The sequence below is a fragment of the Borostomias antarcticus genome (genome assembly GCF_949987555.1).
Source record: "Borostomias antarcticus genome assembly, chromosome: 5".
Lineage (NCBI taxonomy): Eukaryota > Metazoa > Chordata > Actinopteri > Stomiiformes > Stomiidae > Borostomias > Borostomias antarcticus.
In genome coordinates this window covers 32105705-32123425 of record NC_140238.1, presented here as the reverse complement: position 1 = coordinate 32123425, position 17721 = coordinate 32105705, and the positions used below count along the sequence as shown (strand labels likewise).

At 47.3% G+C, this 17721-nt stretch overlaps 1 protein-coding gene across 1 annotated transcript; it reads left to right on the top strand.

Annotated features, from left to right (window-relative positions):
• Positions 1-1812: 1812 nt before the first annotated feature.
• LOC311309796 (medium-chain acyl-CoA ligase ACSF2, mitochondrial-like) lies at positions 1813-17634 on the top strand (the record flags this gene model as incomplete). The annotated part of the gene is made up of 15 exons (XM_084439118.1): positions 1813-1844; positions 2477-2672; positions 3150-3278; positions 3383-3436; positions 3624-3742; positions 4067-4229; positions 4374-4469; positions 5061-5212; positions 5295-5463; positions 5576-5683; positions 6131-6282; positions 6425-6566; positions 15712-15822; positions 17412-17480; positions 17584-17634. 15 exons carry the CDS (start codon positions 1813-1815, stop codon positions 17632-17634), a joined length of 1743 nt encoding a protein of 580 aa, XP_084295244.1.
• Positions 17635-17721: the final 87 nt, after the last annotated feature.

Genomic DNA, 17721 nt, shown 5'->3' with positions numbered 1-17721 from the left:
CTGACTTCCCATGCATGAAAAAGCACCAAACTTTGCACATAGGCCCAGACTTATGCCAAAAGTCCTCAACTGGGCCAATAGTCCTGATGGTGGCACTACAGCAACCGTCTTATGTTTAAAACAAAACAAAAAAAAATCATAAATAAGCCATACCTGTTATCACTTTGCAACCACTTTTGTTTAGTCTTTGGTTTAATTTCTTACCCCTTGTTTGCTTTTAACAAACATTTTATGGAAACTGCTGAAACCTCTGTGTTACATGCACCTGTGACATTTGAATGCAACCCTCATCTGTTGCTTCCCACTTTGCAGGTAGCTCAAGAAAGATCATGACTGGCTCCTGGTGTAACATTGTGAGTTCATGCCCAGGGCGATGCAGAATAAAATTGTGAATGCATACTTGTGCTGCGTGAAATTATTTTAAAAAAATCTGTTTAAATTATGGTCTGGGCAGTTTTGCTGACACATATTTATCATTTGTCTTCTCTTCTACCTCATGCACACGTCCCCATACAGTAGTTCTGTCCACATCCCGTCCCCCTCAAACAATTGGAGAAAAAAAAACACTACCCACAATCCTATGGTGTAACAGTGCAAGCTCTACCAATCAGACGTCACTGTTGTCAACCCCTCCCAACCCCCTTCTAGGACTACATCCGGCCAAATTGATTGGCCACTGATTGAGCACAGCCGTAGTTTATCTGCAATTGGCAAGACAAGCCAAAACACTTCAAACCCCAGCCAGTTTGTCATGCATGGAGCAGGTGGAAGAAGATGGATAGATCGATAGATAGATCGATAGATAAATCGATAGATAAATCGATAGATCAATACAGTAGATCGATAGATGGATACAACATAGTGGCAGTTGGGATATGAATTTGTCACAGACTAAAATACACATTTACAATAGTTACAAAATATACAGAAATCCAAATGCACAAGTAAGACCCCTACTTCCAAACATTTCAATTTTTGTCTTTTCAGATAAGTTTCTGTTAGCCATTCAAGCCGCTTTATATCTAGACTATTGTCCGGCCCCTGGCATTGCCAAGGGCCCCATCCATCATAAGGATGGGACCCAGAAGAAACACAGAAATGACGGGGCCGATCATACAGTAGCTAGCTATGTTGACTGAAGAAAAAAAAAACATACACGCACCTTTGACCTATTAACAGGTGCACCACTATAAAAGTATGCCAAGCCCACACAACTGCTCCCCGAAACTTTGCCTATTCCACCTATAGGCCTAGGAGTCGCCGGGGCTGCCTATACGTGTGTCTACCCCTCCAGACTATCCAGCCTAGCCCAAACAGTTGGTGCTACAGCTGTACTCCCAGGCATGGGGTAAGTAGCTGAGTACGGTCCGCCTCTCTCCCTTTTGGGTCGGCGTGAGGCTCGGATGGGTTATGCTACAGTGCTACGGACAGTATGCTACAGTGCGTAACTGCTCCTGGTCCAGCTCTCCCCTCACGTGCCTATCTCAAACGATTTGATATCTCAAGTCATCAGTTTATTAGAGTAGCTATGTTTGTTTGATGTTCTTGAGCCTGATGTAGTGTTTTTCATGATTGCTCTGGTTTTAATGATTTTGTTTTGACTTAACACATTTAGGCTATAACTTACCATGGAGACTCTTCGATGGAACTTGAACAAGAGAGAAAAAAGGGGTTAGTCTTGAACAGTTCCCTTCAACCAACCAGACTGCCTGGGAGTTAAAGATTACACAGCTGCTGGTGTTCAAAGATCCACCAGCTGAGAGTAGCAGGTCTCTGGCTCCCCCAGTTCTGTCTCTCAGCCCACCTGGAAACATGTCCACCCGGCTGCCCTCCTCACTGCTCAGGTCAGGCGCTCATAATCTCTGCCGTGGAGAGAAGACGTGGAGGCCCTCCAACGCACACTGGCTCTGGTGCAGGTAGGTCAGTTATATACCTTTGGATTTTCAAATGGTAGATTGTTGAAACTTCATGTGACTTGTGTGACTTCATGTGACTTCATGTGAAAATGCACGCCCATGCCTTCGGCTTATATAACTGCGTAGGAAAATACTTGCATGATTTCCTTTAAAAAAATGGTTTGACTTGGATTATTCATTCCATATTTTTGCTGTCTTGGCTGCTAGAATCAGGGCTCAGAATGGTTGTCTTGGTACTCTTAATGTTTTTCCACATATCCATTACCTCAGGTTTCCCATTTGTTACAGTGCAGCTCTCCTCTGTTATTGCTGTTATTGGCCCCTTAGAGAACTGTCCAGAGGGGTCAACTTTGTAACTGCCGTCCCCCAACGCCACAGGAGACGCGCTAGGCTGTGAAACCGAGGGTCTTCCCTTCTTAACCTCACGGGTATCTGAGGAGTCCGAGTTATCTGAGAATGCTGAACTGCAAGGCTACCTCACGTTTCCACTCCCATGAGACCAACCGGTGTTTCCCTGTCTCTCCCCACCGTTCCTCTCTCTGGGTACGTCTCTCCGGCAGGTCCCTCCACGTGGACAGTCCCCCCCACGTCCCCACGGTGACCAGCAGCTATGTCCACGGCACCTCCTCGTTCTCCTTGCTCCCTCTGACCGTAGGCCAGACCCTGGAGAGCGCAGCCCGTCGCTGGCCCGACCGCGAGGCCGTGGTCTTCCTACAGGACGGCATTCGCAAAACCTTTGCCCAGTTTCAACAGGATGTGAGTCTCTCCAGCACAGCTAGCCTGGTCTCTCTAGTCTCCGCCACTCATCTCCCTCAAACCCTATTGTAATTTACTTTATTTGCCTTCATAGGACTAGTAGATGAGCAACGGGGAGACAGTTAGCTGAGCAGTAGCATCGTGGTCCTGGTAGACTTTAGAACCGTCAGTAAGCACTGCTGGTTAAATATTGATATGAGCCGAGTGGAGAGAGGGTGAATCTGTTCTTGTAGTGGTCACCTCTCAACCAGTCAGATAAGAGGAGGCCCAGTCACTGTTTTCTGAATGGAGATGATTTTACTTGGTCATTAAACATACTTGCAGTGCAACTAGACTTGACTTAATAAATCCTCTTGGCCCCCTTGGGTGCAAAGGTCATCCATCATGGATCTCCACCTTACTCTCTTATGACATTGCAGATAGGCCTGCGCTGAATGACTAAGCATCTTAGCATCTGATCATGTCATCACGCTGCAGGTGGACCAGGCAGCTGCAGGTCTGCTTGCCCTGGGCCTGAAGAGGGGTGACCGGCTGGGGGTTTGGGGACCCAACATTTATGAATGGATCCTTTTCCAGTTTGCCTCAGCCAAGGCTGGTATCATACTGGTGAGTCCAGCAGATCGAAAAGATGTTTTAGGGTACAGTTTTCAAAATGTTATTAGTTACATGGTGTTATGATCGCACTCTTAATTTTGAACCTATTCCTGCAGGTTTCAGTTAACCCAGCCTATCAGCTGAAGGAACTGGAGTTTACCCTGAAGAAGGTGTGTGTTGATCATTAAAACCAAATTACACAAGCCTAAGAGATTGTCGTGGTTGCTTTAACTGGTTGTATCTGGTCCTGGCTTCAATGTTGCTGGACTATCCAAAGGAATGATTTATGGTTCCAGGTGAAGAAGCAAATTTCTAACCCACTATCTTTGTTCTTTGTGTCTGTGGTGCTGTTGACAGGTCCAGTGTAAGGCAGTGGTGTGCCCAACCCAGTTTAAATCCCAGAAGTTCTGTGAGATGTTGAGAGAGATCTGTCCAGAGATAGACTCAGCAGGGTCTGGGATGTTCAAGAGTGCAAGGTATCATAATATAGTCATTACAAGCTTTATATCAAACAGTATGATACATTGTTGTTCCTAAGAAGCTAATGGAATAGTTTGATTCTGAATGTGTCAATGTACTAATGATGTACGTCTGTGTATGTGTGTCTGTGTGTGTCCGTTCATGTGTGTATCTGTGTGTGCGTGTGTGCGTGCATGCGTGTCTGTGTCTGTGTGTGCGTTCATGTGTGTGTCTGTGTGTGCGTGCATGCGTGTGTCTGTGTGTGTGCGTGCATGTGTGTGTCTGTGTGTGCGTGCATGTGTGTGTGTGTGCGTGTCTGTGTTTGTGTGCGTGTATGTCAGGCTGCCAGACCTGTGTATGGTGATCGTGACAGACAGCAGACAGACAGGGATGCTGAATGTGGAGGACGTGATGCAGGCAGGGGGCAGCCAGCACCACCGAGACCTTCAGGATCTACAGAGCAAACTGTCCTTCGACGACCCCATCAATATACAGTTCACATCGGTACCTCTCCACACCTCGCATCACACCTTCTCAACGCCATGTTAACCGTCTCTATGCACGACTTCTAACATCTATCAACAGGTAATGCATGTTGATAATAATGTCAGCTGCTCAACAAACTTTCTGTCTGCGGCCTGTTTCTAGGGGACAACAGGAAGTCCAAAGGGCGCCACTCTTTCCCATCACAACATTGTCAACAACGCCTATTTACTAGGCCTCCGAATGGGATATGGTTGGAGGGTCAGTGTGTCTTTGTTACTGTCTCTTTACTGACTCACTTTATCTACTTAACACTGCATTCACTCACTTAGATATGAACACAAGCGCAAAACCCCACTGAAGCTAACCGTTAGCTAGCGGCTACGTAAAACTAGCCAACCACACACGGAAATCGGTCTAAAATGGGAATCGGCAGATTATTCTACAATGGAGGCTAGATTGACAGGTTCATAAACACATTACATTATGTTACAGTTTGTGTATCACGTATACATTCGAGTTAAAAAATAAAAAATAATTAAATATAGAGAGCAGTTGCAAACATGACACCAGCTTTGTATATTCTCTGAAGCTGGACCCTGAGGTGCAACACCATAAAAACTCCAAAGGGGACACAAAAAGGTATGCTATAAAACTAACGTAGTGGGAACCAAAACAGAACTAATTTTGGAGAAGTTCACAATAAAATAAAAAAAAAGTTTTCAGAGAAAATGAAGAAACAAAAGAAAGTAATACATTTTAGCTTGGCTACACACACACACACACACACACACACACACACACACACACACACACACAAACACACACACACACTTTATGTCCTCTCTACAGCCGCAGGTACGGGTGTGTGTCCCCGTTCCCATGTACCACTGTTTTGGCTCTGTGCTGGGCGGGATGTGCATGGCTCTGCACGGTGTCACGCTGGTCTTCCCCTCTGCTGGCTACGATGGCCGCGCCAACCTCCAGGCCATTCAGAACGAGAGGTACGCCTCCTCCACACCATGGAGCAAACAGTCTGAGACCCAATGAGACAACACAGATTTGAACTCCGTTTTTCTCATCCAGGTGCACTTTCCTCTATGGGACCCCCACCATGTTCATCGACATGCTTGCGCAGCCTGATTTCGACAAGTATGACCTGTCGTCTGCTGAAGCTGGAATCGTGGCTGGATCTCCATGTCCTCCAGAGGTGATGAGGAAAGTTAAAGCAGACATGAACGTGAAGGAGATGATGGTGAGTTTGCCAGCCTTGTTTGAATGGTCTGTTGTCAAACTTACCAAGAAGACGGTATGGACTCAGTAGAATGTCTGGTTATCTATTTGTGCTTCTCCTGTGTGATGATCAGATAGCTTATGGGACCACAGAGAACAGCCCTGTTACATTCCTGGGTTTCCCATTGGACAACGAGGAGCTGAAGATGAACACTATTGGATGTATTATGAATCACACTGAGGTATGGTTGCTGTGTTCCCTGTGTCTGTTACCATGCCTATGTAACGGTAGTACTCTCGTCTGCATAGCACTCTCATCTCCATCTGTCTCTGGATTGTTTGACCCATGTTAAGGGATTGTCCAGGGCGGGACGCTAACCTGCAACCTTGCGCTTGCAAGTCGGATGTGCTAACAACTGCGCCAAGAGAGATATCCCTATGGGCAGGGTCGTTAGCACATCCTTTATACTAGGGGAGTGAGTTTCACCAGCTACTCGCTACCACGACCTCGGATGACTAAACTCACTCCACCAGGGTTTACGAGGACTCACCATTCACTCTGTTACACCAACTATCAGTCAGGTCACATCCCACTCTCCAGCTGTGTCATCTCCTCCCACAAATTCACTCATCCAACCCGGTGTGTGTGTGTGTGTGTGTGTGTGTGTGTGTGTGTGTGTGTCGGTCAGGCCAAAGTAGTGGACCCCTCCACCGGGGAGCTGGTTCCTCTGGGAGCACCAGGAGAACTTCTGATCAGAGGGTACTGTGTGATGCTGGAGTACTGGGACGACCCGGAGAAAACCAGAGAATGTCTCAGCAAAGACCGCTGGTATAAGACTGGGTAAGATCGATGGACACGGGGGTCCAGTACAACCAGAGATGGAGAGGGACAGCACTGATGAAGAAAGAATGGAGAGTGAGATTGAGGAGGAAGAGTGAGATGAAGCCTAACAGGTGGTCGTGACTTTGTGTTGTCCACACAGAGACATTGCCAGCCTGGATCCATTGGGATACTGCCGTATCGAGGGCCGCATTAAGGACATGATCATCAGGGGAGGAGAGAATATCTACCCTGCTGAGTTAGAGCAGTTCCTCCACACCCACCCCAAAGTCCAGGAGGCGCAGGTAGGACTCTGGGACACTAGGCGGCAGCAGAGAGCTGATAATTCCACTATTTATAGATGGCAGACACCACCTTTTAAACCCATGTTGCAATAAAGGTTTTGTAACATCCTAAGAATATTAATAATTGATTAATTAATTATTATTTCATTGTTCATAATGACCTTGTGTTATTCTGTTGATTTGATAAATAAAACACTGAATCAATAACTCATGAGAGGGTGTGGTATATTGCCAATATACCACGGTTTGTGCTGCTGTCATAGGCACGAGGGGCAGTGGAGTCGACCCGTGGTATATTGGCCATATACCACAACCATTGAGTGAGTTATTGCTTTTATACAACGGTTACATCGTCGGGAAACATTTATGAGATAAATACCTACTATTTCAGTATCGATTTTAGTGAACTCCGCCAAGAAAGGTTCCTGTTGCCATGGAGTTTCAAAACGACGAACAATTAGCCCTAGCAACCAACAATAATACTCCTGACTAACCTAGCTAGCCATGAAGCTAGCTAGCCACGAAGTGTAGCCTACCTTTGCTGTGCAACTGCGAGTTGCAAAAGTGGTGATGATAAACGAGAGTGGTAGGCTACAGCACGTTGAATGTTTTACTTTTCCTTGAGGTGAAACTGTAACGTAACCAACGTTTTTACAGGCAGTAATAAATGGCGCAGTAATATTTCACATAGAACGGTAAAGAGGCTTTGCCAGTCGTATATCATGAATATACAACGGCTCTTAACCAATCAGATTGCGAGGTCGGAACTACCCATTGTAGACATTGACACCGTACACTGTAGATGTGGAGACAACTCTTGACTTTCGTTGTCGTTTATTATTGTCCTTATTTCAGCTCTGCGTTGTGTCTTGATTTCAATAAAAGACGACCCCCAATCTCACAAAATACCACACAGTCCAGTGTCTCCTTTCTCAGGTGGATTCCAAATGAATCTCTCCAACACGGGATTTCAGTCTCAAGCAAAAGCGGTTTATTCCAGAGGGTTTAACATACAAAAGACAATGGCATGTAGTCTAATGCACAGATGACCTGTCTGGATGCTGGCTGAACCCAAATCAAAGCACATGCAAACTGAATAGTGGTTTTAACTTTTGGAGAAGTGTGTGTGGGGGGGTGTCCCACATCCCCCTCCGTCCTTCTAGACAAAGCTGTCTCTCTCTTCTCGAAATACAGCCTTGCAGCAAAGATAGGATGAGGCGCCTCACGCCCCAGTATCTAAACAGTCTGTGTTTGTACATCACATGGGAGACGTGACCCCCTGGCGTGACCTCCTTCTCCAGAAACCTTCGGGGGGTCACACAGGAGTCACACACAACAAATTAGAAACATTAAGATTAAGATTGACATTTCTTGATAACAGCCAGCTCCATACATTTTCATCAATCCCCTCTTAGATTATAAGTGAAAACGCAAAATCATAAACAAAGAAAGAAAGAAGTGTTCATCTCCAAACCCTAAACTTACCTAGCCGTTATATAGGAAGGAAAAATAACCAGACATAAAAGCATACTCAAGATAAACAGTTAACAATCAACACTAACACAACATAACTTCCTCTAGTAGGATTACAATTTCAAAGAAAAACAAAGGAACTACCTATCAGGTAACTTCATTTATAAACCTAGCATTCGTACAGGTACGCCCTACACGTTCTTACATAAAACCTGCCGGCAATGGACCCCTCATCACCGTTCTACGGACGTGCGAACGTGGCCTCCCTGCGGAACATGCCCTGCTAAGGATACAGCGAGATATATAAATCCGAGTGTCCCCGACCCAGAGATAAATTACCTTTTTAACAAAATACACTTCCCTATACTCAACCTGGCTAGTAGCTCTCCCTGTCCACTGATTAATCAGCTTCACAGTCCTACCGCACTCCTGTTTCAATTTTAATGAGTATACCTTGAGTGTAACCTGTGGAGTTTTATTCACAGTGTAACAACAACCCTCACAATTGCTGGCATTGACGTCCTGTCCCCGACCAGCAAGCTATGAATGTAGGATGAAAAGATTATTGTATGTGGTGTGTGGTATGAAAGTTCAAGTGTCCGTCTTGATTGACGACGCCCCCACCCGAGATTGCGTAGTCTTCCCTGTTGCTCCAACACACGGTCAGCGTGGTCCAAGTCACCCCAGAAGTGCTTCTCCCCAACTCCACCTGTGAACACAGGAAAACACAAGAACACAGCGACAGTATCATGTATGCCACAACTCTGTTTGTAACAGCATATCTCTCACTCGCTCTCTCACTCAGACCAGACCTAGAGGTTATGGTTTCACAAAATCCTTAGTTCCATTATCCCATTTTTATTATTATTAATTTCTAGAAGAGCCCCCCCCCCCCCCACTCCAGACTGTGACCTTTCGGGAAGGTCCGGTTTAACCCTGCCTGCGGTCTTAGCACCCATTCTCTCAGCCCTTTAGCAGCGCTACAGTCATCCGAGCAGTGGGCACAGGTTTAGAGCATTACGTTGTAATTCTCTAATTTGTCGTCTTCATCCCGAGTGGGCCCCTGTACCTAACCCGTACAGTTCTTTAGCTCAAGGACTCTGCTCGAACAACAGCTGCCACGACTGTCCCTAGTTTTGGGGTGCTAAGCCTGGACGCTATTCTACCACAATGTTTTTGAGTCTGGAGTGGTTGGCTCTACAATTTATCCAATGCAATTCTACAAGGGTGTGTTCGCTTTGAGGTGTACTCAGTCTAATCTGTGTCAGGTGGCGCAACCACCTTGCATTGACTGGCATGGATCCAGTTGGGTTTCCCTGCTACCTTTACTGCCGCGTGGGTGATGAGCAAGATCTGATGAGGTCCCTCCCACTTTGCATCTAAAGTCTCTCCCTGAAATTTCTTTATCATAAAATACTGGCCTGGGATTAGAGCATGTCGGTAGAGCGTGTGCTTCTGACTCTTTCAGATTGTTCCATGGCATGGAGCACCTCCTGACAGTCGTGGAGGCTGTCAGCGGTCTCCTCCGTTGGCGCTACCATGGTGGATGGATTGGATGGCGTAGACCTCTCAATCACAATGCCTGGAGCTTCCAAGACTGCCAACCACTTTCCCCATCGGGACGCGGTGACCTGAGACGCGCGGTTCATGGTCAGAAGTGTGTGTACGGCGTGTGGGCACCTGACGATCAGCGTCTGGTCCAAGACTAGGCTCGAGACAGACTGAACTGCAAGATAGACTGCTTGGACTGTCCGCAAGCAGGGGCCGAACCCCTGGTCCACTGGGTCAAGGCGTGTTGAATAATAACCCACAGGCCGCTGCCGGTCACCGTGGTCTTGTGTCAAGACCGCTGTCATGTAACCATTTTTCTCTGACACATGAAGGGTGTAGTCTTTACCCGCGTTTGGGAGGCCTAAGGGTGGAGCCTTGGCAAGCGCATCTTTCAAGGCTTCAAAAGCTGTCACCTGCGTCTCATCCAGCTGTACTGGATCTTTGGACTGGCGGCTGCCTTTGGTGAGCTCTGTCAGTGGCTGTGTGATCTCTGCATAGTCCTCAATCCAAGCACGGTTGTAGTTGCACAACCCTAAGAAAGACCTGAGGTCATGGACAGTCTTTGGAACTGGGGTTTCTCTGATAGCCCTAGTTCGGTCTTGAGTGATTTCACGCTGCCCTTGTGATATTCTCTGCCCTAAGTAAATGACCTGCTCCTGCATGATCTGAGCTTTCCCCAGACTGGCCTTGTGGCCCTGCTCATGAAGATGTGTCAGCAGAACTTTGAGGTCATGGTCATGTTCTGACTCAGTTGCACTTGCCAGGAGAACGTCATCAACATATTGAAGGACTGTGGAAGAGATGGGAGACATTTCGCGCAGATGGTCACGCAAAGCCTGATGATAGATGGTCGGAGAGTTGTGCAACCCCATTGGTGTTCGAGTGAACTGATATTGATCTCCATCAATAGTGAAAGCTGTCCATGGTTGCACCTCTTCTGCAAGAGGAACACTGTAGGAACCCTGCGTCATATCTATGATGGAGAACCACTTGTGTTCAGGTTTCAGGGCACTGAAAATGGTGGACGGGTCCGCCACCAGGGGCGCTATCTTATCCACATACTCATTGGCCACTCTGTAGTCTACACAGAGGCGCCATTCACCTGAAGGTTTCAACACAGGCCACACTGGACTGTTGGAGGCACTGTGAGTCTTTTTCAGGATTCCCCTCTCCTCAAAGATTTTAAGGAGGGGCTTGATCCCCTCAATCGCGCGTGAGGAGAGTGGATACTGACGAGTGTATGGAGGAGGCCTACCTGTGAAGGTGACCGATTCCATTTTCAGAAGCCCACAATCATTTTTGTCTTTTGCCCAGATTGGCAATTCTGCTAAATCAGGTTTAGTCACCTGGTTTAGATTCCATCCAACTTCCCCCTGTTGAAACTGAAGGGATGAATTAATCTTTGTCAGCACATCAAGCCCCAGTAGGGCTTCATTGACATCCCCCACCCAAAGAGAGGTGGTGAGAGATACAGGTCCCAATTCCAGCAGGAATGGCCTGGTTTTCTTTACCCAAATTGGCTCCCCCCCCGCTCCATGCATGTATACTTCCTGTTTTGTCACTTTAATGTCTGTTCCCGATAGGCACCACGGAGGAATGACTGTAGCCGCCGCCCCCATGTCAAGGAGGAAGTCGAGTTGTTTGCGCCCATTCAAGGAGCCCCTGATGTACAGGCCGCCATCGGTCTGTATCAGGGCAGCCTCAAGGACGCGGAGCGACGGCTTTACTAAAAATGGGGAGGCTGAGAGGAGGGGGCCGGGCGTGTTGTCTCTGCTGGTGGAGGAGGGGAGGGAAGGTTACAGGCACCAGCAATTGCCTTCCGCTGTTCCACTGAGAAAGTAGGAGGCTGACTCAGCAAGTCATTTAAACTCGGAGGTTGAGACCTCTGATGGGCCCTGCCCGGGGCCTGTGCCGGAGTATAGGCAGGAGGGGCAGGCGGAGACGCCGCTGGCGGGGTCCACCCCTCTGCCCTCTTTTTCTTGTTGCATTCTGCAGCCCAATGACCCCTGACCCCACAGTAATGACAACAGTCTCTGTAGCCGGTCTTGTCTCTGTTAGGACCCCTCTGAGCCCCTGCCTCTACTCTCTTAACCTTTTTCTCTCCTTTTGGCTCCTCTGGCCGCTTAGGTGTTTCAGTTAGCCGAGCTTGCACACCCAAGTTATAATCTAGGGCTGTGAGACGCTTCACTAACTCCCCATAGGGCGCTGTTTTATAGTCTGGCCTGCTGATTGCCAGAGCATCTCTCAACCTGGTCGTGATGGCTTTAGCTAGAGTGTCACTGATCTGTGGATGGCTGGTGTTTGCCATGTTGCCATTATCCACATCAGGCAGCCCACTATGTCTCAAGAACACCCGTCTCCACCTGATTTCGAAGTCAGCAAATGCCTCTGAGGCCTTCTGCTGACAGAGAATGATTTTAGACCAATCGATGTCGATTTTGTCATTCTCCCTGATCCATGTTTTGATCGCGTCCCACCCTGCGTCGACGTCGTCGCCCCGAGACCCTAGATTTGCGGTGACCCTGGTTTTCAACAGGTCACGCTCCGTTATTGACATACTAGGACTCATGATGGCTACCGCGTCGTATGGGTGGAGCCGATAAAACCCTCTTAAACGGTCTATTTCTTCCCATGTCTCCATGCCCACCTCGCGTGGGTGTTTAATAGTAGCTGACCAACGCTCCAGGTATTTCGGTTTAGCTGGGATATAAGGGAGTGTCCACTTTGTGCTAGTAGTAGCACCCCCCTGCTTCAGGGGGCACAAGCTAGAAGTGGTTTCTGGTGGCTTTTTACACAGGCGCTCCTGCTTCTGTCTCGTGAGCAGATGTCTCTCTCTCCTGAGCTGGGACACGGGAGGGGGAGGAGGGAGATCCTCCCTTTCGTTATCGGAGTCTACGTCTGACTGCCCTCTCGGTGCCGCCCCCCACCCTGGGATGGCCCCTTCTTGTCTGTAATGTGAGTCAGACCCTGGACCCACTGCTGACGGGAGGTCTATCTCCTCCCGTGAGCTCTCTCCCTCCTCAACGGCACAGCTCGCTTTCCCCGCTGACCCGTGTGAGTGGGGAGATGCGTGTGTCTCCCTCTTGACTTTCTGACCCTGCTCTCGACTCGGGCTGGTAACCTTGTGTTTCTGAGCTTCGTCCAATCTAGCTGTCAAATCGCGCACTTCGCCCTCCAATTCCGTGAGCTTGCGTTGCAACTCACGACTCACTTCCTTGCCTACAACCTCCCGATACACACGGAGCTGATCATTCACCAAAATGGACCATTGATTACGTAGGTTTGAGCCTTCTTCAAGCCTCGTTGATTTTCCCCATGCCCTTTTTATGTCGTCTAGAGACCATGCCTCTCCGTCTTTGATACCATATTTATCCTTTATAGCATTGAAGACTTCCTCCAAGTTCATGTTTCTCCAGACATACTGGTCTAAGTCCTGTTTAATATAATCTAGCGTTACATTTGGGGGGGCTGTATCTCCTTTCTCTAACATAGTTTTATCAGGTTTTTCAGGACTTCCGGGGCTATTTTTTGGCGGGCCTCCCAAGACAAGACAATGCATTGCGTACAGACATTCAAACCTTATGACATGTAGAATACATGTAGACATACATTTACATCCAGCACTGGTAGTTTTAGGTGTTGAGAGACTATGTGTGGTATACTGAGATTTACTGATTTGTTCTTTATGATCGGGATATCGAACCCACTCACCGAGTCTAGTTTTGTGTCTCGGGTCGATCAGGTCACAGCTGCTTGCAAGGCGTCCCCCGCTACGCGGCTGTAGCTGTCTGCTCGACCGGTCTTGGGCTTGTCAGGGTTCGGATGTCCGATCCGGGTCACGGCACCAATTGTTGACTTTCGTTGTCTTTTATTATTGTCCTTATTTCAGCTCTGCGTTGTGTCTTGATTTTAAAGACGACCCCAAATCTCACAAAATACCACACAGTCCAGTGTCTCCTTTCTCAGGTTTATTCCAAATGAATCTCTCCAACACGGGATTTGAGTCTCAAGCAAAAGCGGTTTATTCCAGAAGGTTTAACATACAAAAGACAATGACATGTAGTCTAATGCACAGATGACCTGTCTGGATGCTGGCTGAACCCAAATCAAAGCACATGCAAACTGAACAGTGGTTTTTACCCTTGGAGAAGGGGGGGGTGTCCCACACCCCCCTCCTTCCTTCTACACAAAGCTGTCTCTCTCTTCTCGAAATACGACCTTGCAGAAAAGATAGGATGAGGCGCCTCACGCCCCAGTATCTAAACAGTCTGTGTTTGTACATCACATGGGAGAATGTCACCCTTGGCCTAGGGAACATGTAAATTTGTCAGGTGGAGACATGTCCTCTGCCTAGAACCCCCCTTGAGTATCAACGTGACCCCCTGGCGTGACGACCTTCTCCAGAAACCCTCGGGCGGTCACACAGGAGTCACACACAACAAATTAGAAACAGCTTACAGTGTTAAGATTGACATTTCTTAATAACAGCCAGCTCCATTTTCATCACAACCTTCAGGATTTCTGGAACATCATATAGATGCAGAGACCAAAAATGTAGGTATGATTACTAAGGCTAAAAGGATGAGTGTTGTGTGCTCCACTAAGGCTAAAAGGATGAGTGTTGTGTGTGCTCCACTAAGGCTAAAAGGATGAGTGTTGTGTGTGCTCCACTAAGGCTAAAAGGATGAGTGTTGTGTGTGCTACGCTAAGGCTAAAAGGATGAGTGTTGTGTGTGCTCCACTAAGGCTAAAAGGATGAGTGTTGTGTGTGCTCCACTAAGACTAAAAGGATGAGTGTTGTGTGTGCTCCACTAAGGCTAAAAGGATGAGTGTACTGTGTGCTCCACTAAGGCTAAAAGGATGAGTGTTGTGTGTGCTCCACTAAGGCTACAAGGATGAGTGTACTGTGTGCTCCACTAAGGCTAAAAGGATGAGTGTTGTGTGCTCCACTAAGGCTAAAAGGATGAGTGTTGTGTGTGCTCCACTAAGGCTAAAAGGATGAGTGTTGTGTGTGCTCCACTAAGGCTAAAAGGATGAGTGTTCTGTGTGCTCCACTAAGGCTAAAAGGATGAGTGTTGTGTGTGCTCCACTAAGGCTAAAAGGATGAGTGTACTGTGTGCTCCACTAAGGCTAAAAGGATGTGTTGTGTGCTCCACTAAGGCTAAAAGGATGAGTTGTGTGCTCCACTAAGGCTAAAAGGATGAGTTGTGTGCTCCACTAAGGCTAAAAGGATGAGTGTTGTGTGTGCTCCACTAAGGCTAAAAGGATGACTGTTCTGTGTGCTCCACTAAGGCTAAAAGGATGAGTGTTCTGTGTGCTCCACTAAGGCTAAAAGGATGAGTGTACTGTGTGCTTCACTAAGGCTAAAAGGATGAGTGTTGTGTGTGCCCGACTAAGACTAAAAGGATGAGTGTTGTGTGTGCTCCACTAAGGCTAAAAGGATGAGTGTTGTGTGTGCTCCACTAAGGCTAAAAGGATGAGTGTTCTGTGTGCTCCACTAAGGCTAAAAGGATGAGTGTTGTGTGTGCTCCACTAAGGCTAAAAGGATGAGTGTTTCGTGCTCCACTAAGGCTAAAAGGATGAGTGTTGTGTGTGCCCCACTAAGGCTAAAAGGATGTGTTGTGTGCCCCACTAAGGCTAAAAGGATGAGTGTACTGTGTGCTCCACTAAGGCTAAAAGGATGAGTGTTGTGTTCTCCACTAAGGCTAAAAGGATGAGTGTTGTGTGCACCACTAAGGCTAAAAGGATGAGTGTTGTGTGTGCTCCACTAAGGCTAAATGGATGAGTGTTGTGTGCTCTACTAAGGCTAAAAGGATGAGTGTTGTGTGCTCTACTAAGGCTAAAAGGATGAGTGTTGTGTGTGCTCCACTAAGGCTAAAAGGATGAGTGTTGTGTGTGCTCCACTAAGGCTAAAAGGTTGAGTGTTGTGTGTGCTCTACTAAGGCTAAAAGGATGAGTGTTGTGTGCTCCACTAAGGCTAAAAGGATGAGTGTTGTGTGCTCCACTAAGGCTAAAAGGATGAGTGTTGTGTGTGCTCCACTAAGGCTAAAGGGATGAGTGTTGTGTGTGCTCCACTAAGGCTAAAAGGATGAGTGTTGTGTGTGCTCCACTCTGTGCGGCAGGTGATAGGGGTGAAAGACGAGAGGTTGGGGGAGCAGGTGTGTGCTTGTATCAAGCTGAAGGTGGACCAGACCAGCAGTGTGGAGGAGATCCGTGCTTTCTGCAAGGGCCAGGTGAGACAAGCAGGAGATCGGCTGACCTGGAATCTATCTTTAAGCCCAGAGCTCTTCCCTTTGTCAACACACTGTGGGGCGAATTCACTAAAGCAAATTGCGCCCGCTAATTGCACCATTATATTGCGCGTCAGTTGCGCCCGCTATGTGCTCCGTTTTAAAAACCTATTCACTAAAGACATTGCGCTAATAATATCCCAGCGCAAACACGCCCATTCGGTGTTTGCGGCTGAGTGCAATTTGCTGCTGATATAGAAAATGACTATAAATACAGCGCATGCAGCGCAAACAACTCGTATGCATATCATTGGACGATGGCAGACAGAAAGAGAAAAATACGATTCTCAGACCGCGAACTTGAAGTCCTCACGGACGAGGTTCAAAAGCATGCCTCACAGCTTTCCACCAAAAATATGACGGCTACAGCCAAAAATCAGATTTGGGGTTTAATTTCACAAGCAGTCAGTGCCATTTGTGTGTGTAAACGCGGAAGACTGCAAACGGAGGTGGAATTATTTGAAAAGACGAACAAAGGAAAAATTGTCATTTTATGTTATGCAAGTTGCAGCACGATGATCTGGCATAGCCTACTTTTGGGGGAGTGTATAACATTGCCCCACCGGTACGATCTAGGCATCTAAACGGCTTTTCAGGATTCCAAATGTGCACTCAATCACACCGCGCGTCCTGATGTGAGCCCAGTTGTACGCCGCCTCTCCAACGTTGGAAGGATTACGCACGGGAGTCATCATCCATGGCTGAAGATGATACCTGCCGTCACCTATGATACAAAAGCAAAATATTTTCAAGACCATTCAAATAAAAAAAATATTGTGTAGGCTATGTTTTTATTTATTTATAGCCTACCTATATCGGCCCCCAGCCGTTCAATGAACAGCTATAGGGAATGCGCAGTTTCGCGTATAGACTATTATACGCACAGTTTCGTGCTATGTAGGCTATTATAAATGAGTATTATTCATTGGGGAAGCTTGGACTCGCTGGGGACGGGTGGAGAGACGCATAACTGAGCCTCCCCAGACGCGACTTCATCCTCCAGTTGGCTGAAGAGCTGCGCGCTCTGGTGTCCAAACAGCTACCGCTGTGGTTCTAGTGTTAAATCAAAAAGTGACATTCTTGTTCTAAATATTCTCTCACGAACAACACGCCTGGCGTTGCGATGCCTTCGCCTCGCAACAATCACTGCTGCCATGATCAGCGGACAGGCTGGCCGCGACACACCCCTTGCGCTTAAATACCACCACGTTTCTGAAAACGGTATTAATTTCACTTTAACTGCGTGAGGCAATTTGCGCCGATCTTTGTGAATTGGGCGGGTTTTGCAATAATGTTCATTTGCATAGAAAGGGGAACATTCTCCGCCCATATTACCTAATTTAAATATGAGCTAATAACACCGGCGCAGAGAAACGCAATGACGAACGCAACGCAGTTAACACCGTATTTCACCCTTTGCGAGGGCTTTGTGAATAGCAAACATAATTTTTGACTTATTTGCACAGGCTTTGCGTCAGGAAAAGCTGCGCAATCCTTTAGTGAATTCGCCCCTGTGTGTTTGTTCCACTTAGATTTCTCACTTCAAGATCCCCCACTATGTGATGTTTGTGGATGGCTATCCTCTGACCGTCTCTGGAAAGGTAGGTGGTTCATCGCAGTGTTTCCAGCACCAAGGTATTAAGTAATCTTGTTGATAATCTTACTATAGGTTTACTGGTGGTTTCCTGTTTCTGTATTTTCTAGATCCAGAAGAATAAGTTACGAGAGGCCATTGAAAATAAACTGGGCCTGTGATGAGTGTGCGCGTGCACTTGCTGAGTTGTCCAGCTGGAAAGCAAAACATGGGACTGAGAAATGGACAGGAAGTGAAAACTCTGTGTC